The 24,648-nt window shown below is 38.7% G+C and overlaps 1 protein-coding gene across 2 annotated transcripts in view; it reads right to left on the bottom strand.

Annotated features, from left to right (window-relative positions):
- Positions 1-5,325: 5,325 nt before the first annotated feature.
- The window catches only part of MATCAP2 (microtubule associated tyrosine carboxypeptidase 2), a gene marked incomplete at both ends in the record, with an annotated part of 89,111 nt that continues 69,788 nt past the window's right edge, over positions 5,326-24,648 (bottom strand). For both annotated transcript variants that reach the window (XM_082661444.1, XM_082661445.1), the window contains 2 exons: positions 5,326-5,487; positions 8,764-8,861. In XM_082661444.1, coding sequence (XP_082517570.1) covers positions 5,326-5,487; positions 8,764-8,861 — 260 coding nt within the window. The remainder of the gene's footprint in view (positions 5,488-8,763; positions 8,862-24,648) is intronic.

The raw sequence follows: 24,648 nt of genomic DNA, 5'->3' as shown, positions 1-24,648 counted from the left end.
CAGTATGGAGGGTTCCTTTTAAGTTACAAACTTTTCTCTTGCTGCTTTTAAGATTCTCTTTGTCTTTTATAGTTTTATTATAGCATGTCTTGAAGAGGATCTCTTTGAGTTTGGTGACCTTAAGAACTTGGATATCCAAATTTTCCCTCAGATTTGGGAAGTTCTCAGCCATTATTTCTTTAATAAGCTGTCTGCCCCCTTCTCCCTCTGAAACTCTAATAATTTGCAAGTTGTTTCTTTTGATTGTATCCCATAGATCACATAGGCTTTCATTATCCTTTTTCATTGTTTTCCTCTGATTGAATAATCTCAAAGCTCCCATCTTCTACCTCACAGATTCTTTCTTCTGATTGACACATTCTGATATTGATGCTACTATATTTTTCATTTCATTCACTGTATTTTTCTACTTCAGAATTTCTGTTTGGTCCTTTATGATTTTTCTTTGTTAAACTGCTCATTTTATTCACGTATTTTCTTGATTTCATCAAATTGTCTATTCTTGTAGTTCACTGAGCTTCCTTAAACAGTTATTTTTCATTCTTTATCAGGTAAATCACAGATCTCCATGTCTTTGGAATCAATTACTGGAAGATTATCATAATCCTTTGGTAGTGTCATGTTTTCTTAAGTTTTGCTTTGTTGTCTTTGTATCTGAAATAGCAGTTGCTTCCTCTAGTCTTTACTAACTGCTTCAGCAGAGATGTAACTTCAGTCATCCCTGCTAGAGATTCTGAGGCTTCCTCAGATCAGCTATGGGTAAGCCTGCTCCACACTTCTTGGCCTCTTATGGCAGAATCCTTAAGCTTGTATATCTTCTCTTGAGTCTGCAATGCAAAAGGTTAGGTGCTGACGATATCCCTTCTGCTTTCCCAAGTGTGGGGCTAAAGCTCACATTTGTGGCCTCCCTTGGGCCTGCAGATTCAGTTTGGCTTTTTTTGCATGTTCACTAGCCGTCTGCCAAAGCTTGCTCTTGATGCTACCAGGAGTGAGACAGGAAGCCACAGGGTGGGGGATGTGTGTGGGTGAGGCACATGAAGCACTACTGGTTCCCATGGGCTGGTCAGGGAGACCCACAGGTAAGGTGTCCCCAGTGCCATGTGGGCTAGCTTCTTGATGGGACTGTGAGTTAGTAGGCTCTGTGACTCTTTAATGCCCTCCAAGAGTCCTATCTGCTATTCCCCTAGCACCTTCCCACCCCCTCATCATGCAGCTCAAGATTCAGTAGTCTGGATGAGGCAAGAGAGAAATGGGCCTCTCTGGTGGCTTCCCACATAGTTGGAGAAGCTGGGTACTCAGTCACTTGCATTTTCCCCTCCAGGAGAAATCACGGGCTGAGAAGGTCTCTCTTGGCCCTGAACTGTGCCACCTTGAGGGAAGGATAATGAGGATAAAATCAAACTGTTCCTCTTCAAAGCATCTAAACTCATTTATTGCTCCAAAAATGTGCTGAAAATTCTCCACTGGAAACCCAGACTTTCACAAAGGTGCTCTTGTCTGTGGGTGATTGCCTAAGATAATACTTTCCAAGGGTCTCCACACTGCAGCTGAGAGGGCCTGGAGCTGGTTCACAGGCCACTGCAGGGTCCATGCCAGGACCTAGGTCTGTATGCCTATAAGCCAATGCATGGGCAGGAAAGATTCCTACCAGGTTGCCTGGCGATTCCTACAAAGTTGCTTGGTGTTGGATCCCTAAGCTCCCACCAGGTCATTTCTGTCTGTATATGGATACCAAATTGCTGTGGGTAGAGGACACAAATGAGGGGAAGCTTTTTCAGCCATGCTGATGTCACTTCTGAAGCTGGTCATCTTTTGTTAGGATAATTGGATAGCTGGGAAGAAATGAATGCTCAGTAATCTCTTAGTGGTCAGATTTCTGCTCTTTGCTTCGTCCTCTTTTAGGTACAATTCTTTTCAGTTCTGAAGGCTAGAAGTTCAAGATCAAGGTGTTGGAAAGCTTGATTTTTCCTGAGAACCATAAGGGACGGATCTGTTTGGGGCCTCTCTCCTTGGCTTGCAGATGGCTGCCCTCTTGCTTCCTCTTCATGTGCTTTTCCCTCTGCATACTTGAAATTCCACATATTCTTAAAGCTAGCTAACAAACACTGGTATTTCTCATCCTGGCAGTTTCAAGATATTAATTCCTTTAGCCACTAGAATCAGAGTGAACAAAAATGAATGAAATCATAGCCAGCTGACAAGGTTTTCACAAGTGTCATAAAGGTTTGAATTCAAAGACCAAGACACTTAAGGATAAAGTGCTGACTCCCTTGCGCATCTGCTGAAGGGCTCAAAGGAGCTCCTCAGGGCCTGTGATGACCCAAGCAACTGTATTCTTGGTCTACTCCTTCCCCTAGGGTAAGTTGCTCAGGTTCCAAACAAGCCTCGCAAAGAGTGGTAATAAAATACTGTAAATACTCACTACTTTGCAAGTGATCTTTGTCTGTGTGCTTCAAACACATGAACAGGCCCATTTACTATGGTTTACATTCTTTTGGTAACACTTTTTGGGTACGGTACTGGCAGTGCTGTAACCTGGGTGTGTGCCACTCTTCCTCACTGGACTGTGGAACATTTCTTGTCTTCATCAGAGGACCTCTGACACTCAGCACAGATTCTGCTCCTCAGTTGGTTCTGCATAAAAGTTTATTCAATAAACAAACAGGGTAGTAAATTAAGACAGAATTTTCCCTCTCTCCTTTCCCCTATGCCCCATGGGAGTATATGCTAATTAGGGGAACTAATTAGGGGAAAGGTAGAGTGTGGCAAATATATTTCTCTATAAATAAGAATACTAGAAGACAAACATGATTGATGATATTTTCAATAATTACAATAAAAAACCCAGAAATACCACAATAAAAATATAATTAGGTTTTAAAAGAACAGAAGTTTGCATGCATATATATCCAAATAGTTCATTTAAGAACCTCAGTGCTATTTATTTCTATTACAGCTAGACACAAAATGCTCAAAGATTGAAAATATAAAGAAATGAAGACTATGGATTTATGTTTGCAGACTATTTTACTTTGAAACTGTCTGGTGTGAAAACCTAACAAACAGTTTATTAGAATTTGGATTTGATACAACTATATGTTAGAATCTCAGTGGAAAAAATTGATGAAATCCTAATGATCAATAGCCTATAGTAAATGACTATTCTAATTAAAACGAGTATGATCTTCAACTATTCTCCTAAGTACTGCTGCTGTAATTTTCTATTTATAAAAACTTTCATTTTAGAGAAAACTGACCTTAATGCTATTTCAAGAAAAAGAATAAACATTAAATCTTCAATCTCAACTTTTAAAGCTTAGAGCTCTTTATTTAAGTATTTCTGCTAATCTTGAACTACTTTTGGTTCATTGCTAACCTTTGAAATATCTTAATGTGATTTAAGGTCTTTTTTTTTTGGTCTGGATAGTGCTCATATTTTTTGTCCTTATACCAAAGCAGTAAGGCAAGAAAGTGTTTCCTTTTTCAGATCACGTAATATCTATCCATTTTAAAATTCAGGGACTACAACCACTACAAACAATCCTACCAATAGGAAATTAAGGCTGCTGTGATTTTCCTTTATATTTAAACCATAACATAAGATTAGCAGTGTTATTGCCTACAAATGCTGAATTTATAATCATTTGACCTTAAGTCACAGGACATAAATATTGCCATTTCTGTCTGTACTTCAACTCCAGCACTAAGACATTGTTTTCACAGTTACCTTTGATAAGTCTGAAGATGAAGTCAGAAAACACTACACAAAGCTAAAACTGGATGACTCTGCTACAAAGAAATAATGCTTGAGAGGACAAGAGTGGTCTTCTGGTGTCTGGTTAGTGTTGGTGCACTGTGCCCCCAGTGCAGGTCACACTCCAGCCAGCATGACACAGGTATGGGCACCTTCGGTACTCTAAAGGGCCTTGCCTGCTACTGCCAAAGGTGAAATGCGTGGCTTTGCAAGAACTACCAGGTGCCAATTAGAGTATATCATGTTTGCTGGAGTGTATCATTCTTTGAGGCGCCCTTCCAGATATGCGAAAGAGAAAAATCCCATAACCTTGTCTGCAAAAGAGTTTCTAAAATGTGAATGTGAACCAGACTTTGCAGTATACATCTACCAGTGTTAGCACCATATTTAAGTCTGAACTGAGGTAAACTCTCAGATAGACTTTGGGTAGAAATTACAGTAGCAATTTTGAATGGGGTGTTTACAGCAGTATTCTTTCAGATTAAGTTTGAAAAACTACTTGATCCCAAGTATACCTATTATACCTATCCAAGTATATATTGAAATTGATAAATTACAAAGCTAGATATAAGCTTTTAGCAGGAGAAATGTAGTAAAACAGAATTCATATTCTTGAAATTCAAAGTATGTCATTATTGGCTTGATGAAGTCAAAGATTTTGATAAAATACTGAGCGAGTATCACAAAGCCAGTTTATCAAATGACAATGCCCAGAAATTCTGTTTCTCAGAGTATACAGTCAAGTTTACTGTAGATGCTACCCAGTCAACATCCAGCTCCTACATGATATATCCCCTGCTCATTGCTCCATTTAATAAAAAAGGTAAGTAGCTTCTCTCTCCCCCAACTATTTTGATTTATGTAGAGAAACCTCTGAGACTTGGGAAGCAAAGACCCTAAAACTTGGTTAAAATTTTGAAGGTGTCCAGTATGTTTCAGCAGATGAAAACCAAATTTAGTTAAGGGATAACTGGACAAAATATGGTAATCTTCTATTTTAGTTCCTATAAGCTAATAAGGTGAAACAATAATGTGTAAAATAAAGAACTATGAAAACTTTTCAAATTGCTTTTCCCCTCCCTTTAACATTACTTAACATATAAGAAAATAAGAAACCTTAAATTTCTTATTTTCTAGCTTTTGGGAGCATAACACAGACTAATTTTTCAAAGGAGAATAATTACCATTATTTATTAAATAAAATATTACCTTGAAGTTTGAACAACACAGGAATTCCATCTCTAGTAAGAGCTGGTCTTGGTTCTCAGGCAGAAGTTTATCACTCAATTTGACCAAGATTCCTCAAAAACACCCATCAGCAGTATTTTCATCTGACTCTGTTGAGATTCAGATGAAAACAGGAGTAACTTTCCCCTGTAGCCTATAGAAACATTTTAGGGAAACAGTTTAAAATTTGTTCTTAGCCTAAATATTCAGCTGAATACTGCAGACCATTCTTCAGAAAACTCATGTAAACAGTCATTCTTCTTTTATAAATCTGCTGGTGCTAACTGCACCTAATTGGTAATATACATAGAGGTATAGCTTAGCTATGTTTGCAAGAATGCTAATTAATATATAAGATCTTTCAGTTCCCTGTCAGTCAGTTCATTCACTTCCATGATCTTCTCTAAGTGTTCCATATATCGGCCATGGTCCTGCAGAAAGTGAGGGACCCTCATGTTTTCAGTAACTGCCAATCCTTTTAAGCGATCCACATCTTCATAAGAGACCTGAAAAAAGGAAGATGGGTTACTTTTTAAATGTGACTACCAGTTAAATTTTGAAGAGCAATTTCTTCCTTTGGTCTTAAGTGAAACTTTACGTAGACTGTTTTTGAAATTACTCCCTAATACCTGGAAAATGACAAAATTTACTGTGTTAAATAAGAACGTATTTATCTGCCCCTTCATACCATGACTATATATATATTTTTAACATCTTTATTGGAGTATAATTGCTTTACAATGGTGTGTTAGTTTCTGCTTTATAACAAAATGAATCAGTTATATATATACATATTTTCCCATATGTCTTCCCTCTTGCGTCTCCCTCCCTCCCACCCTCCCTATCCCACCCCTCCAGGCGGTCACAAAGCACTGAGCTGATCTCCCTGTGCTATGCGGCTGCTTCCCACTAGCTATCTACCGTACGTTTGATAGTGTATATATGTCCATGCCTCTCTCTCGCTTTGTCACAGCTTACCCTTCCCCCTCCCCATATCCTCAAGTCCATTCTCTAGTAGGTCTGTGTCTTTATTCCTGTCTTACCCCTAGGTTCTTCATGACTTTTTTTTTCTTAAATTCCATATATATCTGTCAGCATTCGGTATTTGTCTTTCTTTTTCTGACTTACTTCACTCTGTATGACAGACTCTAGGTCTATCCACCTCATTACAAATAGCTCAATTTCGTTTCTTTTTATGGCTGAGTAATATTCCATTGTATATATGTGCCACATCTTCTTTATCCATTCATCTGTCAATGGACACTTAGGTTGCTTCCATGTCCTGGCTATTGTAAATAGTGCTGCAATGAACATTTTGGTACATGACTCTTTTTGAATTATGGTTTTCTCAGGGTATATGCCCAGTAGTGGGATTGCTGGGTCATATGGTAATTCTATTTGTAGTTTTTTAAGGAACCTCCATACTGTTCTCCATAGTGGCTGTATCAATTTACATTCCCACCAACAGTGCAAGAGAGTTCCCTTTTCTCCACACCCTCTCCAGCATTTATTGTTTCTAGATTTTTTGATGATGGCCATTTTGACTGGTGTGAGATGATATCTCATTGTAGTTTCGATTTGCATTTCTCTAATGATTAGTGATGTTGAGCATTCTTTCATGTGTTTGTTGGCAGTCTGTATATCTTCTTTGGAGAAATGACCATGACTGTATTTTTAAAAATCTAGTCAGTATTTGATTTAACAATCTATCTTGGATCTACAGTTTGTCTAGAAATTAAACAACTAAACTTAATATATGTGTGTGAAAGACTGAACCTAAACAAATCTCCTGCCTAAATCTAAATATAAGAATTGGGACTTCTCTGGTGGTCCAGTGGGTAAGACTCCATGCTCCCAATGCAGGAGGCCCAGGTTCGATCCCTGGTTGGGGAACTAGATCCTGCATGCATGCTGCAACTAAGAAGCCCACATGCCACAATGAAGATCCCACGTGCTGCAACTAAGACCCAGTGCAGCCAAAATAAATAAATAAGAAAATAATTAGAATGTAAATACTGTATTATTAAGTTAGGAAAATCAGCACAATTATACATTAAATTCCTTTTTCTATTTAATTGGAGAAATAAAATAATGTTTTGTGTTAAAAATATCAAAATAAAAGCAAGAGAATTTAAGTATTTTTAAAAATTTCACATCTCTTTCATTCACTTGAGTAAGAAGCCAGTCTTTCATAAATATTATATTAATTTATAGAACTTAAAGTTTCACCCCTAAACTTATCTTTCAACTTTTAAATTCCAAAACATAGCTGGCTTTAAGAACTATTATTTTCTGATCAACACTCTTCCTGGTTCAGTAGGAAGGCTTTAAATAAATCATGTTCATATTAAGTTTTATTTATATTTCAGTTAAAATTGAGTATTTATATCACTAAGTGTAATAGGTTATAGGAAATAGGTTTGGTGTTGATATTGGCATGGTTTTGTAATTTATCTTAAACCACTCTAAGTTTATTATAAGGAGAGAATGAGTAAGTATACTGATGTTGGGAAATAAGGTTCTCATTTTAAGAAAAGAGATACATATATGGAATGGGGAATGCCCTTATGATTTAAAACAAATATATGATATGCTCATTGACAAGGTCTAGAAGCATCAGCACTCGAGTAGTGATGTGCACACCTCGTGCTCAAGTCTTGTTTTCTAAATACCATTTTCCACTAAAAAGAATCAAGACTTCCTTAGAGAAACATCTAATCTCAGATTTGGGTAGGAAAAGTGTAAGGTGAGCCCAGAATATTTTACTTTGCTTGAAAACATGTAGACATGTTTTAAAAACCACAGGAGTAGCCATTGGAAGAGCTGAATAAAAAAGTGGAGGGAAATGTAACAGAATTCAAAGATCTCTATTTTGCTACCACCAGTGTAGTAACTGATTTGGGCAAAAATCATCAATTGATGTTAAAATCATTTCTGGAAAGGCTATTAGACAATGGTACATTTGAAGGTATCATCCCACAAATTACTTATTAATGGAGGAAAGGTACCATTATAATGGAGAGATCTGGCAGTAACTAACCCAGGTGATTATACACAGTATCACCAATACTGGGACAAAATATCTCTCTAATGTGATGCACTGAAAAATGCATGACTCACTTTAGTATTCTTGGCAAAAATGTTTAACCTAAAGCTAATTACAAGGAAACAATCTGATAGTCCAGATTCTAGGAATTCTCAAGGAAATTTTCCTGGATTCTTAAAAATGTCATAAAAAAAGACTATGGTGAGGGGGACTGTTATAAATTAAGAGATTAAAGATGATAAGCGAATGCAAGGCATAAATCTTGACTGGATCCTGGGTCATGAAAAAGAGCTACAAAGGACATTTTGGAGATGATCTGGGGAATATAAAATAGACTTTTTTTTAGATATTATATGGAATCAATGATAAATTTCTTTAGAAAACATATGGTCATGTCAGAATATCCTTATTCTTGGGAGATACATACTGAAGTATGAAGGGGAGTAGAGTTATACCTGCAGCTTACTTTAAAATACTTTAGGAAAATATGCATATAAAAACTAATAATATATTCCCAAATTTCCTATTTTCTTATCTCTTATTGTCCACAAAGGAATATTGTAATTTGGTTCTGTGACAGAACCTCATTTCTTCCCTCCTGTTATCACATAAAGGAAAACTACTCCAACAATAAAATAAAAACAGTTTCAACTTGAGTCTTATTTAATCATGAAATGAGCTGGAGGAAGTGTTGACCTGGTACGTTTGCAGACTCTGTGCCATTGGTTTCACTCACCTTCCCCAGGGCCGTAAGTAGATGAAAGTCAATGGTCTCTCTATATCGGAGGATTTGCAGGATACCATCCAAGTATACCTGGTCTTTACTGAAACACCCTGGAGGAACCAGAACAGTGTTTACTTTCTGATGTTTAAAAAAATTATTAAGTAACTAAATACCAGCCCATTCACTTTACTGTAGGAGTCAGTCCTGTACTTAAAAAATAAGTAGGGCAAATTAGAAATTTAACTATAATCATAACATAAAATGTAAGGTCTTGAGAAGTACCACAATAATTACAGCCTAGTAGCTGCCCTTTAAGAATTCCTTTTCCCTGGCTCCCCACTCCCCATAATTAAAATAGCATTTTTCCCTAAAGAAACACAGAGCAGAAACTAACACAACATTGTAAAGCAATTATATTCCAATAAAGATGTTAAAAAAAATTATCCCATCCTCACCTCTACCATTTGATCATAAGCTTAACTTCCATGATTAACTGAAGGCATTTGGGTGGGGAGGGCTGGGAGAGGATACTTGTAGAGTAGTTAAGTTTCAAAAGGGGCCAATGTGGAGACATGGGATTTCAGAAATTCCTGGGTTTTTTATAAGAAATAATACCCTTTACCCCATTAAAGTTTAGGTGATTTTGATACTATTCCTCCCTATAAAAATGAGAATTAGAACTGGATTTTAAAGCATATGAAAAAATATGAAATAGACATGAAAATTAGGAATAGCTCATAGATCTGTGCTTAGATAAAAAATGGTATTCTGCTTACAAAGAAAACCTTTCTCCCATCATGACATAACTTATGTAAATTTTTAAAAATTTTGCTCTAGAATTAAATGGACTAGAATTCTACCAAATGGAGAGTCATACAATAAGAAATTATTGTTGATGAGTTCCCAAGATGGTGGACTAAGAGGGCCGAGCTCACCTCCTCTCACGGGCACACACCAAAATTACAACTATTTACAGAGCAACTGTGAGTGAGAAAGACTGGAAACTACCAGAAAAGATTTCTATAACTAAAGATATAAAGAAGGAACCACAACTAGATGGGTAGGAGGGGAGAAACTGCAGTACAGTCAAGACCCAGATCCTGAGGTGAGAGACCTACAAATGGGAAGATAATTGTAAGTATAGAGGTTCTCCAGAAGGAGCAAGAGGTAAGAGACCCACATCAAGCTCCCCAGCCCAGGGGTCCTGTGCTGGGAAGACGAGACCCCAGAACGTTTGGTTTTGAAGGTCAGAGGAACTTACTTTCGGGAGACCCAGAGGGCTGTGGAAAAGAAAGACCCTACTCTTAAAGGGTGCACACAAAATTTCACACGCTTTGGGACACAGGAAAGCAGCAGTATTTTGAACAGAGCCTGGGTCAGACCTACTGGTGATCTTGAAGAGTCTCCCAGAGAGGCAGGAGGCAAATGGAGTTCCCCTGGGGACACAGGCACTGGTGGCAACCATTTTGGGGAGTTAATTCTACCACATTGAAACTGGCGCTGCAAAGCACCATTTTGGAATCCTCCCTCTAGCTTACTAGGCATGGGACCCAGCCCCAGCCCTAACCCTACTCACCAGCCTATAGGAACAAGTACTGGATCACCTCAGATCAAGCAATTAGCTGGGTGGAAATATAACCCCACCTACCAGTAGACAGACACCAGCCCCAGAACAACCACTGCATGCTATGCCAGGACCCAGCCCAGCCACCAGCAGTTGGCACCAGTCCCAGGACTTGCTGGTCCTCCAACCACCAGGGGGACAATAAAAGCTCTGAGACAACTTGGGCCCCTTAGACATTACCCCAGGATCAGGCCGCACTTACCAGTGGGCCAACACAACCTTTGGGACACCCCAGGCCCCATAGCCAGCTGTGTCATGAACCAGCCAACCCACCAATGGTCCAAAACCAGTTCTGAGAATGTAGGCCCTGAAGCCAGAGGCCCCAGGACACGGCTCAGCTAGCCAATGGGCCAGCACTATCCCCATGACCCAGCTTTATCCACCAGTGGGCCTGACAGAGCCCCAGGATCTCCTGTATCCTGATGCTGCCCACCAGCGGGCAGACCCCAGGATTCACCCAAGCCCAGCTCTGTCTACCAGCAGGCCAACACAAGCTTTGGGACACCTCGGACCCCATACCCAACTGTGTCAGGATCCCTCCACCTCCTGCTCAGCAATCTGACAACAGCTCTGAAATTCCTAGGCCCTGTTGTCAGACTCTGGGACCCAGCTCTGCCTGCCACTAGTCCAACACTAACCCTGGAACCTGGCTTCACCCACCAGTGGTAGGGCAACAGCCCTGGAGTCTTATGGACCCTGATTCTGTCCACCAGTGAGCCAGCACTAGGCCTGGGGACCCTGAGGTTTTGTAATCTGCTACCTTGTGACCAGGTCCCACTAACCAACAGCATCTGCACAAGGCAGGTGCCTGGCAACCAACTGGGCTAGGGGCCAACCAAGCCTACCAGACCACCCACATAGCTCACCAAAACTGAAGGACCAATGCAGCCCTCTTAGGGGGAAACGATAGAGCATATAGCATGGGTGACGAGAGGGGAGTGCGCAGTGGGATGCATAAGACATCTCCTACAGGAGACTACTTCTTCAAGGTACAGAAACATAACTAACCTACCACATACATAAAAATAGAAATAGCAACTTAGATAAAATGAGGCCACAAAGAAACATGTTCCAGACGAGGAAACAAGATAAAACCCCAGAAGAACAACTAAGTGAAGCGGAGATAGGCAATCTACCTGAGAAAGAGTTTAGAGTAATGACTGTAAAGATGATGAAAGAACTTGGGAAAAGAATGGACGTACAGAGCAAGAAGTCAGAAGTTTTTAACAAAGAATTAGAAAATATAAAGAACAACCAACCAGAGATATAGAATATAACTGAAATGAAAAATACGATAGAAGGAATCAACATTAGACTAAATGATACAGAGGAACAGGTCAGTGAGCTGAAGATAGAGTAGTGGAAAGCACTGCTACTGAAAAGAAAAAAGAATGAAAAGAAATTAGGACAGTTTAAGAGCCCTGTAGGACAATATCAAGCACACTAATATTCACACTGTAGGGGTCCCACAAGGACGAGAGAGACAGAAACAGAGAGAGAGAGAGACTGAAAACATAACAGGTGAAAACTTCCCTAACCTGGGAAAGGAACAGTCACTCAAGGCCAGAAAGTACAGAGTCCCATACAGGATTAACCCAAAGAGAAACCAAGACACACTAATTAAAATGACAAACATTAAATATAAAGAGAATATTAAAAGCAGCAAGGGAAAAGCAACAAATAGCATACAACAGAATTCCCATGAAGTTATTGGCTGATTTTTCAGCAGAAACTGAAGGCCAGAATGGAGTAGAAATATATATTTAAAGTGATGAAAGGGAAAAACCTACCACCAAGAATAATCTACCCAGGAAGGCTCTCATTCAGATTTGATGGAGAGATCAAAAGCTTTACAGATAAGCAAAAGCTAAGAGTCCAGCACCATCAAACCAACTTTACAACCAATGTTAAAGGAACTTCTCCTGATGAAAAAGGCCACAACTAAAAACAAGAAAATTATAAAATCAAAATGATCAACAAAGGCAAACATATAGAAAATGTAGGAAATCATCCACAAACAAAGCTAGTAGGGTGATAAAAAGACAAAAGTAGTAAAATAATCTATAACCACAATGAGCAGTTAAGGGATACACAAAACAATTAGATGTAAAATATGACATGAAAAACAGCAATCATGAAGGAAGGAGAGTACAAATGTAAGATTTTTAAAATGCATTTGAAATTAAGAGCTCAGCAACTTAAATCATACATACACAGACACACACACACACACACACAAACTGCTACATAAAAAGCTCACAGTAACCTCAAAACAAACACCTATAATAGATATACACACAAAAAAAGAAAAAAGAATCCAAACATAAAACTAAAGATAGCCATCAAATCACAGGAGATGAGAACAAAAGAAGGGGGGAAAAAGACCTATAAAAACAAACCCCAAACAATTAACAAAATGGCAGTAAGAACATACATATCAATAATTACCTTAAATGTAAATGGACTAAATGCTCCAACCAAAAGGTAGAGGGGCTGAGTGGATACAAAAACAAGAACCATATATACGCTCCTACAGAAGACTCACTTCAGATCTAGAGACACACACAGACTGAAAGTGAGAGAATGGAAAAAGGTATTCCATGCAAATGGAAATCAAAAGAAAGCTGGAATAACAATACTCATATGAGACTAAATAGACTTTAAAATAAAGACTGTGGGGTGAAGTCAAGATGGTGGACTAGGAGGATGTGGAGTTTGCATCTCTGCACAACTAGGGCAGCTGCCAGGCACTGGTGGGGGACCATGGACACCTAAGGGGATGGGAAGAACCCATGAGCAACTGGGTAGGACATGGGGAGGAGGACAAGTGGAGGTGAGACAGACCAGTGCCCCTGTGGGGTGGCTGGGGGAAGCAAGGGGTTCCCATGCCCAGAGGGGCCCACCCATGGTTAGGGGATCAACAGGGACGGGGGAGACACTTGGGAGAGTAGATTATCAGAAGGGAACAGGGTCAGCATTTCCCCTGCCCACTACGGTCCCGGGGAGGCCCAAGTGAGGTTCCCAGGCCTCATCCTCTGCCCTCCAAGACACCCTCCAACTGTGCTGGGCCTACACCCTGCCTCCACGCCTCCAACCGTGACCTTACCTCTGAACCCACACTCCAAGGCCCCCCTCCAGATGTGCTGCCTTTCGTGGCTGAGCAGGTCCTGAGCCTAAGCCCCCCCACCCCACACTGCCCCCCACAGCCAAGGCCTTTTCTAGCCTTTCTTTTTAGGTTGTGGTTCAGCTTTACCTTGTTGTTCTTTCATCTATATAGATATTTTTCTAATTTTTAATTTTTCTAATTTTATTTTATTCTTTATACCTTGTTATTTTTCTGCAACTTTTGGCTTGTGCCCCCAGCTTTTTCTTTTTTTTATTGTGGTGCTGATTTACCTTGTTGCAGTTGTTTCACTTACATTTTAATTATTCCTGATATACTTTTTATTTTACTAACTGTATTTTACTTTTTATTCTGTTATTCTACTGCTCCGTTTCTTTCCCTTTCTTTTCTTGTGCCAAACCAAGCAGCTTGTGGGATATACTGGTTCCCAGGCTGGGGGTTGGGCCTGAGCTCCTGTGGTGGGAGCGCTGAGTCCAAGCTGCTGTACTAACAGAGAACCTCAGACCCCAGGAAATAATAATTGGAGTGAGATCTTGCAGAGGTCCTCATCTCGGCACCAAGACACAGCTCTACCCAACTGCCTTCAACTTCCAGTGCTGCACATATCAGGCCAAACAACCAGTAAGACAGGAGTACAGCCCCACCCATCAAAAAAAATGAGGCAACTAAAAATATGTTACAGACGAAGGACCAAGGTAAAAACCTACAGGACCGAGAGGGCAGAGAGCAGAAGCAAGAAGAACTACAATCCTGCAGCCTGTGGAACAAAAACCACATTCACAGAAAGACAGACAAGATAAAAAGGCAGAGAGTTATGTATCAGATGAAGTAACAAGATAAAACCCCAGAAAACCTACTAAATGAAGTGGAGATAGGCAAACTTCCAGAAAAAGAAGCTTCCAGAATGAAAGTGAAGATGATCCAGGACCTCGGAAAAAGAGTGGAGGTAAAGATCAAGAACATGCAAGAAATGTTGAACAAAGACCTAGAAGAATTAAAGAACAAACAAACAGAGATGAACAATACAATAACTGAAATGAAGACTACACTAACAAGAACCAACAGCAGAATAACTGAGGCAGAAGAAGGGATAAGTGACCTGGAAGACAGAATGGTTGAATTCACTGTTGCAGAAGAGAATAAAGAAAAAAGAATGAAAAGAAATGAAGACAGCCTAAGAGACCTCTGGGACAACATTAAATGCAACAACATTCACATTATAGGGGTCCCAGAAGGAAAAGAGAGAAAGGACCAGAGAAAATATTTGAAGATTTTATAGTTGAAAACTTCCCTAACATGGGAAAGGAAATAGCCACCCAAGTCCAGGAAGCGCAGAGAGTCCCATACAGGAGAAACCTAAGGAGAAACACACCAAGACACATAGTAATCAAATTGGAAAAAATTAAAGACAAACAAAAATTATTGAAAGCAGAAGGGAAAAATGACAAATAACATACAAGGGAACTCCCATAAGGTTAACAGCTCATTTCTCAGCAGAAACTCTACAAGCCAGAAGGAAGTGGCATGATATACTTAAAGTAATGAAAGGGAAGAAACTACAACCAAGATTACTCTACCTGGCAAGGATCTCATTCAGATTCGATGGAGAAATCAAAAGCTTTACAGACAAGCAAAAGCTAAGAGAATTCAGCACCACCAAACCAGTTCTACAACAAATGCTAAAGGAACTTTTCTAAGTGGGAAACACAAGAGAAGAAAAGGACCTAGAAAAACAGACCCAAAACAATTAAGAAAATGGTCATAAGAACATACATATAATTACTTTAAACGTGAATGGATTAAATGCTCCAACCAAAAGACACAGGCTTGCTGGATGGATAGAAAGACAAGAACCATATATATGCTGTCTACAAGAGACCCACTTCAGACCTAGGGACACATACAGACTGAAAGTGAGGGGATGAGAAAAGATATTCCCTGCAAATGGAAATCAAAAGAAAGCTGGAGTAGCAATACTGATATCACTTATCTCACTTGAAGATAAAATAGACTTTAAAATAAAGAATGTTACAAGAGACAAGGAAGAACACTACATAATGATCAAGGGATCAATCCAGAAAGAAGATATAACAATTATAAACATACATGCACCAAACATAGGAGCACCTCAATACATAAGGCAACTGCTAACAGCTATAAAAGAAGAAACTGACAATAACACAATAATAGTGGGGGACTTTAACACCTCATTTACATCAATGGACAGAGCATCCAAAATGAAAATAAATAAGGAAACAGAAGCTTTAAATGACACAATAGACCAGATAGAGTTAACTGATATTTATAGGACATTCCATCCAAAAACAGCAGATTACACTTTCTTCTCAAGTGTGCACAGAACATTCTCCAGGATAGATCACATCTTGGGTCACAAATCAAACCTCAGTAAATTTAAGAAAATTGAAAGCATATAAAGTATCTTCTCTGACCACAACGCTATGAGATTAGAAATGAATTACAGGAAAAAAAATGGAAAAAACACAAAAACATGGAGGCTAAACAATACATTACTAAATAACCAAGAGATCACTGAAGAAATCAAAGAGGAAATCAAAAAATACCTAGAGACAATGAAAACACAACGATCCAAAACCTATGGGATGCAGCAAAAGCAGTTCTAAGAGGGAAGTTTACAACTATGGAAGCCTACCACAAGAAATAAGAAAAACCTCAAAACAATCTAACCTTACACCTAAAAGAACTAGAGAAGGAAGAACAAACAAAACCCAAAGTTAGCAGAAGAAATCATAATGATCAGAGCAGAAATAAATAAAATAGAAACAAAGAAAACTATAGCAAAGATCAATAAAACTAAAAGCTGGTTCTTTGAGAAAATAAACCAAAGTCAGACTAATTGATAAACCATTAGCCAGGCTCATCAAGAAAAAGAGGGAGAGGACTCAATAAAATTAGAAATGAAAAAGGAGAAGTTACAACAGACACCGCAGAAATACAAAGCATCCTAAGAGACTACTACAAGCAACTGTATGCCAATAAAATGGATAACCTGGAAGAAATGGACAAATTTTTAGAAAGGTATAAGCTTCCAAGACTGAACCAGGAAGAAGTAGAAAATATGAACAGACCAATCACAAGTAATGAAATTGAAACTGTGATCAAAAATCTTCCAACAAACAAAAGTCCAGGACCAGATGGCTTCACAGGTGAATTCTATCAAACATTTAGAGAAGAGCTAACACCCATCCTTCTCAAACTCTTCCAAAAAATTGTAGAGAAGCAACACTCCCAAACTCATTGTATGAGGCCACCATCACCCTGATATCAAAACCAGACAAAGATACTACAAAAAAAGAAAATTACAGACTAATATCACTGATGAATATAGATTCAAAAATTCTCCACAAAATACTACCAAACAGAATCCAACAACAAATTAAAAGGATCATACACCATGATCAAATTAAAAGGATCATACACCATGATCAAGTTGGATTTATCCCAGGGATGCAAGGATTCTTCAGTATACACAAATCAATAAATGTGATACACCATATTAACAAATTGAAGAAGAAAAACTATACGATCATCTCAACAAATGCAGAAAAAGCTTTTGACAAATTTCAACAACAATTTATGATAAAAACTCTCCAGAAAGTGGTCATAGAGGAAACCTACCTCAACATAATAAAGGCCATATATGACCAACCCACAGCCAACATCATTCTCAATGGTGAAAAACTGAAAGCATTTACTCTAAGATCAAGAACAAGACAAGGATGTCTACTCTCACCACTATTATTCAACATAGTTTTGGAAGTCCTAACCACAGCAATCAGAGAAGAAAAAGAAATAAAAGGAATACAAATTGGAAAAGAAGTAAAATTGTCACTGTTTGCAGATGACATACTACACAGAGAGAATCCTAAAGATGCCACCAGAAAACTACTAGAGCTAATCAATGAATTTGGTAAAGTTGAAGGATACAAAATTAATGCACAGAAATCTCTTGCATTCCTATACGCTAATGATGCAAAATCTGAAAGAGAAATTAAGGAAACGCTCCCATTTACCACTGCAGCAAAAAGAATAAAATACCTAGGAATAAACCTACCTAGGGAGACAAAAGACCTGTATGCAGAAAACTATAAGACACTGATGAAAGAAATTAAAGATGATACCAACAGGTATATGAAGAGATATACCATGTTCATGGATTGGAAGAATCAACATTGTGAAAATGACTATACTACCCAAAGCAATCTACAGATTCAATGCAATCCCTATCAAATTACAAATGGCATTTTTTACGGAACTAGAAGAAAAAATCTTAAAATTTGTATGGAGACACAAAAGACCCTGAATAGCCAAAGCAGTCTTGAGGGAAGAAAACGGAGCTGGAGGAATCAGATTCCCTGACTTCAGACTATACTACAAAGCTACAGTAAGCAAGACAATACGGTACTGGCACAAAAACAGAAATATAGATCAATGGAACAAGATTGAAAGCCCAGAGATAACCCACGGACCTATGGCCACCTAATCTATGTCAAAGGAAGCAAGGATATACAATGGAGAAAAGACAGCCTCTTCAATAAGTGGTGCTGGGAAAACTGGATAGCTACATGTAAAAGAACGAAATTAAAACACTCCCTAACACCATACAGAAAAATACTCATAATGGACTAGAGACCTAAATGTAAGACTGGACACTATAAAATTCTTATAGGAAAACACAGGAAGAACACTCTTTCACATAAATCACAGCAAGATCCTTTTTGATCCACTTCCTAGACAAATGGAAATAAAAACAAAAATAAACAAATCGGACCTAATGAAACTTCAAAGCACTTGCACAGCAAAGGAAACCATAAACAAGATGAAAAGACAACCCTAGAATGGGAGAAAAAATTTGCAAATGAAGCAACTGACAAAGGATTAATCTCCAAAATTTACAAGCAGCTCATGCAGCTCAATACTAAAAAAACAAACAACCCAATCCAAAAAATGGGCAGAAGCCCTAAATAGACATTTCTCCAAAGAAGACATTCAGATGGCAAAGCAGCACATGAAAACTGCTCAAGATCACTAATTATTAGAGAAATGCAAATCAAAACTACAATGAGGTATCACCTCACACCAGTCAGAATGGGCATCATCAGAAAATCTACAAACAGCAAATGCTGGAGAGGCTGTGGAGAAAAGGGAACCCTCTAGCACTGTTGCTGGGAATGTAAACTGATACAGCCACTATGAAGAAAAGTATGGAGGTTACTTTAAAAACTAAACACAGAATTACCATATGATCCAGCAATCCCACTACTGGGCATATACCCAGAGAAAACCATAATTCAAATAGACACATGCACCCCAATGTTCACTGCAGCACTATTTACAGTAGCCAGGTCATGGAAGCAACCTAAATGCACATCAACAGACGAATGGATAAAGAAGATGTGGTACATATATACAATGGAATATTACTCAGCCATAGAAAGGAACGAAATTGGGTCATTTGTTGAGAGGTGGATGGATCTAGAGACTGTCATACAGAGTGAAGGAAGTCAGAAAGAGAAAAATAAATATCGTATATTAACGCATATATGTGGAAGCTAGAAAAGTGGTACAGATGAACCGGTTTGCAGGGTAGAAATTGAGACACAGATGTAGAGAACAAACGTATGGACACCAAGGGGGGAAAGCAGAGGGGGGGTGGTGGTGGTGGTGGTGTGATGAATTGGGCGATTGGGATTGACATGTATACACTGATGTGTATAAAATTGATGACTAATAAGAACCTGCTGTGTAAAAAAACAAAATAAAATTCAAAAAAAAAAAAAGACAACAATCCTATAAGACCAAATAAATGAAAAGGAAATAAGCAACCTACCTGAAAAAGAATTCAGAGTAATGATAGTAAAGATTATCCAAAATCTCGGAAACAGAATAGAGGCATGGACTGAGAAAACAGAAGAAATGTTTAACAAAGACCTAGAAGAACTACAGAACAAAGAAACAGTGATGAACAACACAATAACTGAAATAAAAAATACACGGAAAGGAATCAATAGAATAACTGAGGCAGAAAAGCGAGTAAGTGAGCTGGAACATAGAATGGTAGAAGTAACTGCTGAGGAGCAGAATAAAGAAAAAAGAATGAAAGAATTGATGACAGTCTCAGAGACCTCCAGGACAACAATAATGCATCAACATTTGGATTATAGGTGTCCAAGAAAAAGAAGAGAAAAAGAAAGGGTCTGAGAAAACATTTGAAGAGATTATAGTCAAAGACTTCCCTCACATGGAAAAGGAAATAGCCACCTAATTCCAGGAAGCGCAGAGTCCCATACAGGATAAACCCTAGGAAAAACACACCAAGACACATATTAATTAAACTAACAAAAATTAAATTCAAAGAAAAAATATTAAAAGGAGCAAGGGAAAAGCAAGAAATAACATACAAGGGAGCCCCATAAAGTTATCAGCTGATTTCTCAGCAGAAACTGTGCAGGTGATAAGGAAGTGGCATGATATATTTAAAGTGAAAAAAGGGAAGACCCTACAACCAAGAATACTCTACCCAGCAAGGCTCTCATTCAGATTCCACAGAGAAATCAAAAGCTTTACAGATGGGATTTCCCTGGTGGTGCAGTGATTAAGAATCTGCCTGCCAATGCAGGGACACTGGTTCGATAACTGGTCTAAGAAGATCCCACATGCCGTGGAGCAATTAAGCCCACACGCCACAACTACTGAAGCCCGTGTGCCCCAGAGCCCATGTGCTGCAACTGCTGAGCTCACATGCCTCAACTACTGAAGGTCGTGTGCTCTAGGGCCCGCATGCTGCAACTACTGAGCCTGTGTGCTGCAACTACTGAAGCCCGGGCACCTAGAGCCCATGATCCACAACAAGAGAAGGCACCGCAACGAGAAGCCCACACACCGCAACGAAGAGTAGCCCCCGCTGGCCCCAACTAGAGAAAGCCCGCGTGCAGCAATGAAGACCCAATGTAACCAAAAAAAAAAAAAAAAAGCTTTACAAACAAGCAAAAGCTAAGAGAATTCAGCACCACCAGACCAGCTTTGCAACAAATGCTAAAGGAACTTATTTAGGCAGAAAAGATAAGACCAAAACTAGAAACAAACAAAAAAAACCCTAAAAGCTCAGCAGGAAAGGAAAGCATAGCGTAAAGGTATTAAATCATCCACACACAAACATGATATCAAAACAAGCAATTGTGAGAAGAGGAGAGTACAAATGCAAGATACTGGAAATGCATTTGAAATTAAAACACCAGCAACTTAAAACAATATTTTTATACAGAGACTGCTACATCAACAACACTTGGTAACTGCAAACTAAAAATCGACAATAGATACACACACACAAAAGAAAAAGGAATCCAAAAACACAACACTAACCTTAGTCATCAAATAACAAAAGAAGAGAACAGAGAGGAAGGGAAGAAAAAAGGCTTACAAGAACAAACCCAAAACAATTAAGAAAATGGTAACATGAACACGTATATCGATAACTACCTTAAACATAAATGGATTAAATGCTCCAACCAAAACACACAGACTGGCTGAATAGATAGAAAAACAAGACCCATATATATGCTGTCTACAAGAGACCCACTTCAGACCTATGGAAACATACAGACTGAAAGTGAGGGAGCAGAAAAAGATACTCCATGCAAATGGAAATGAAAAGAAAGCTGGAGTAGCAACACTAATATCAGACAAATAGACTTTAAAATAAAGACTGTTTCAAGACACAAAGAACAACACTACATAATAATCAAGGAATCTATCCAAGAAGATAAAACAATTGTAAATACATATGCACCCAACATAGGAGCACCTCAATATATAAGGCAAATACTATCAGCCATAAAAGGAGAAATCAACAGTAAAATAATACTAGTGGGGGACTTTAACACCCCACTTGCATCAATGGACAGATCATCTAGACAGAAAAGCCACAAGAAAACAAAGGCCTTAAATGACAATTAGACCAGATGGACGTAATTTATATATATAAAGCATTCCATTTAAAAGCACCAGAATACATGTTCTTCCCAAGTGCACATGCAACATTTTCCAGGATAGATCACATGCTGGGTTGCAAAGCAAGCCTCAGTAAACTGAAGAAAACTGAAGTCATATCGAGCATCTTTTCCAACCACAAGACTATAAGATTAGAAATCAACTACAAGAAAAACACTGTAAAAACCACAAACGCGTGGTGGCTAAACAGTATACTATTAAATGACCAATGGATCACTGAAGAAGTCAAAGAGGAAATCAAAAAATATCCTAGAGACAAAAGAAAACAAAAACACAACAATCTAAAACCTATGGGATGCAGCAAAAGCTGTTTTAAGAGGAAAGTTTATAGCAATACAGTCCTACCTCAGGAGACAAGAAAAATCTCAAAGAGCATACTCTAACACCTAAACAACTACAGAAAGAAGAACAAACAAAGCCCAAAGTTAGTGGAAGAAATCATAAAGATCAGAGTGGACATAAAAGAATTATGGATGAAGAAAACAACAGAAAAGATCAAAGAAACTAAAAGCTAGTTCTTTGAAAAGATAAAGGAAATTGATAAAACTTTATCCAAACTCATGAACAAAGAAAGGGAGAGAGCTCAAATCAATAAAATTAGAAATTAAAAAGAAGTTAAAACAGACACCACAGAAATACAAAGGATCACAAGAGACTACTACAAGCAACTACATGCCAATAAAATGGACAACCTGAAAGAAATGGACAAATTCTTAGAAAGGTACAATCTCCCAAGACCGAACCAGGAAGAAATACAAAATATGAACAGACCAATCACAAGTACTGAAATTAAAACTGTGATTAAAAAACTCCCAACACACACAGACACACACAAAAAATCTTTAAGGGCTTCCCTGGTGGCACAGTGGTTGAGAGTCCGCCTGCCGATGCAGGGGACACGGGTTCGTGCCTCGGTCCGGGAAGATCCCACATGCCATGGAGCGGCTAGGCCCGTGAGCCATGGCCGCTGGGCCTGCGCGTCCGGAGCCTGTGCCCCGCAACGGGAGAGGCCACAACAGTGTGAGGCCCGCGTACCACAAAAACAAACAAAAAAACTCCCAACAAACAAAAGTCCAGGGCAAGATGGCTTCACAGGTCAATTCTATCAAACATTTAGAGAAGAGTTAACACCTATCCTCAAACTATTCCAAAAACAAACTGCAGAGGAAAGAACACTCCCAAACTCATTCTATGAGTCCACCATCACCCTGATACCAAAACCATACAAAGATACCACAAAAAAAGAAAGTTACAGGCCAATATCACTGATGAACATACATGCAAAAAATTCAATGAAATACTAGGAAACTGAATCCAACATACATTAAAAGAATCACACAGAAATTCCCTGGTGGGGCAGTGGTTGAGAATCCGCCTGCCAATGCAGGGGACACGGGTTTGAGCTCTGGTCTGGGAAGATCCCACATGCCTTGAAGCAACTAAGCCCGTGTGCCACAACTACTGAGCCCGTGTGCCGCAACTACTGAGTCTGTGTGCCACAACTACTGAGCCTGCCCTCTAGAGCCTGCGAGCCACAACTACTGAGCCTGCATGCCACAACTACTGAAGCCCGCGCACTTAGAGCCCGTGCACCGCAACGAAGAGTAGACCCCACATGCTGCAACTAGAGAAAGCCTGCGCACAGCAACAAAGACCCAACAACAAAGACCCAATGCAGCCAAAAATAAATAAATAAATTTATTAAAAAAAAAGAATCATACAACATGATCAACTCGGATTTATCTCAGGGATGCAAGGATTTTTCAGTATCTGCAAATCAATCAGTGCATTACACCACATCAACAAACTGAAGAATGAAAACTACATGATCATCTCAAAAGATGCAGAAAAAGCTTTTGACAAAATTCAACACCCATTTATGATAAAAAACTCTCCAGAGAGTGGACATAAAGGGAACCTACCTCAACATAATAAAGGCCATATATGACAAACCCACTGCCAACATCATTCTCAGTGGTAAAAACTGAAAGCATTTCCTCTAAGATCAGGAACAAGACAAGGATGTCCACTCTCACCACTTTTATACAACATAGTTTTGGAAGTCCTAGCCACGGCAATCAGAGAAGAAAAAAAATAACAGGAATCCAAATTAGAAAGGAAGAAATAAAACTGTCACTGTTTGCAGAAGAAATGATACTATACATAGAAAATCCTAAAGATGCTTCCAGAAAACTGCTGAAGTTCAGTGAACTAGGTTAGATTGCAGGATGAAACAATTAATAAACACAAATCCTTTGCATTTCTATACACTAACAAGGAAAGATCTCAAAAAGAAATTAAGGAAACAATCCCATTTACCATTGCATCAAAAAAAAAAAACACCTAGAAATGAACCTACCTAAGGAGACAAAACACCAGTACTCTGAAAACTATTAGACACTGATGAAAGAAATCAAAGATGACACAAACAGATGGAAGGATATATCATGCTCTTGCACTGGAAGAATCAATATTGTCAAAATGACTATACTACCCAAGGCAATCTACACATTCAATGCAACCCCTATCAAATTATGAATAACATTTTTCACAGAACTAGAACAAAAAAATTTTTTAATCTATATGAAAACACAAAACACCACGAATATCCAAAGTAATCTTAAGGGGGGAAAAGAGATGGACCTGGAGGAATCAGTCTCCCTGATTTTAGACTATACTACAAAGTTACAATCATCAAAACACTATGGTACAGGTACAGAAACAAAAATATAGATCAATGGAACAGGACAGAAGCCCAGAAATAAACACACGCACCTGTGGTCGATTGATCTACAGTAAAAAATGTAAGACTATACAATGGAGAAATGACAGTCTCTTCAATAAATGGTGTTGAGAAAACTGGACAGCTATAGGAAAAGAATGAAATTAGAACATTCTTTTACACCATACACAAAAATAAACTCAATGAATTAAAGAACTAAATTTAAGACGTGATGTTATAAAACTCTTAGAAGAAAATATAGGAAGAACACTGTGAAATAAATCACAGGAATATCTTTTTCAGTGTTTCCCAGAGCACCACATGATTCAGGAATCCCACTCTTGGGCACATATCTGGCAAAACCCTTGGTTTGAAAGG

The sequence above is a fragment of the Grampus griseus genome (genome assembly GCF_964374135.1).
Source record: "Grampus griseus genome assembly, chromosome: 9".
Lineage (NCBI taxonomy): Eukaryota > Metazoa > Chordata > Mammalia > Artiodactyla > Delphinidae > Grampus > Grampus griseus.
The sequence above is the reverse complement of the archived record's forward strand: the minus strand, read 5'-3'. Positions and strand labels throughout refer to the sequence as shown.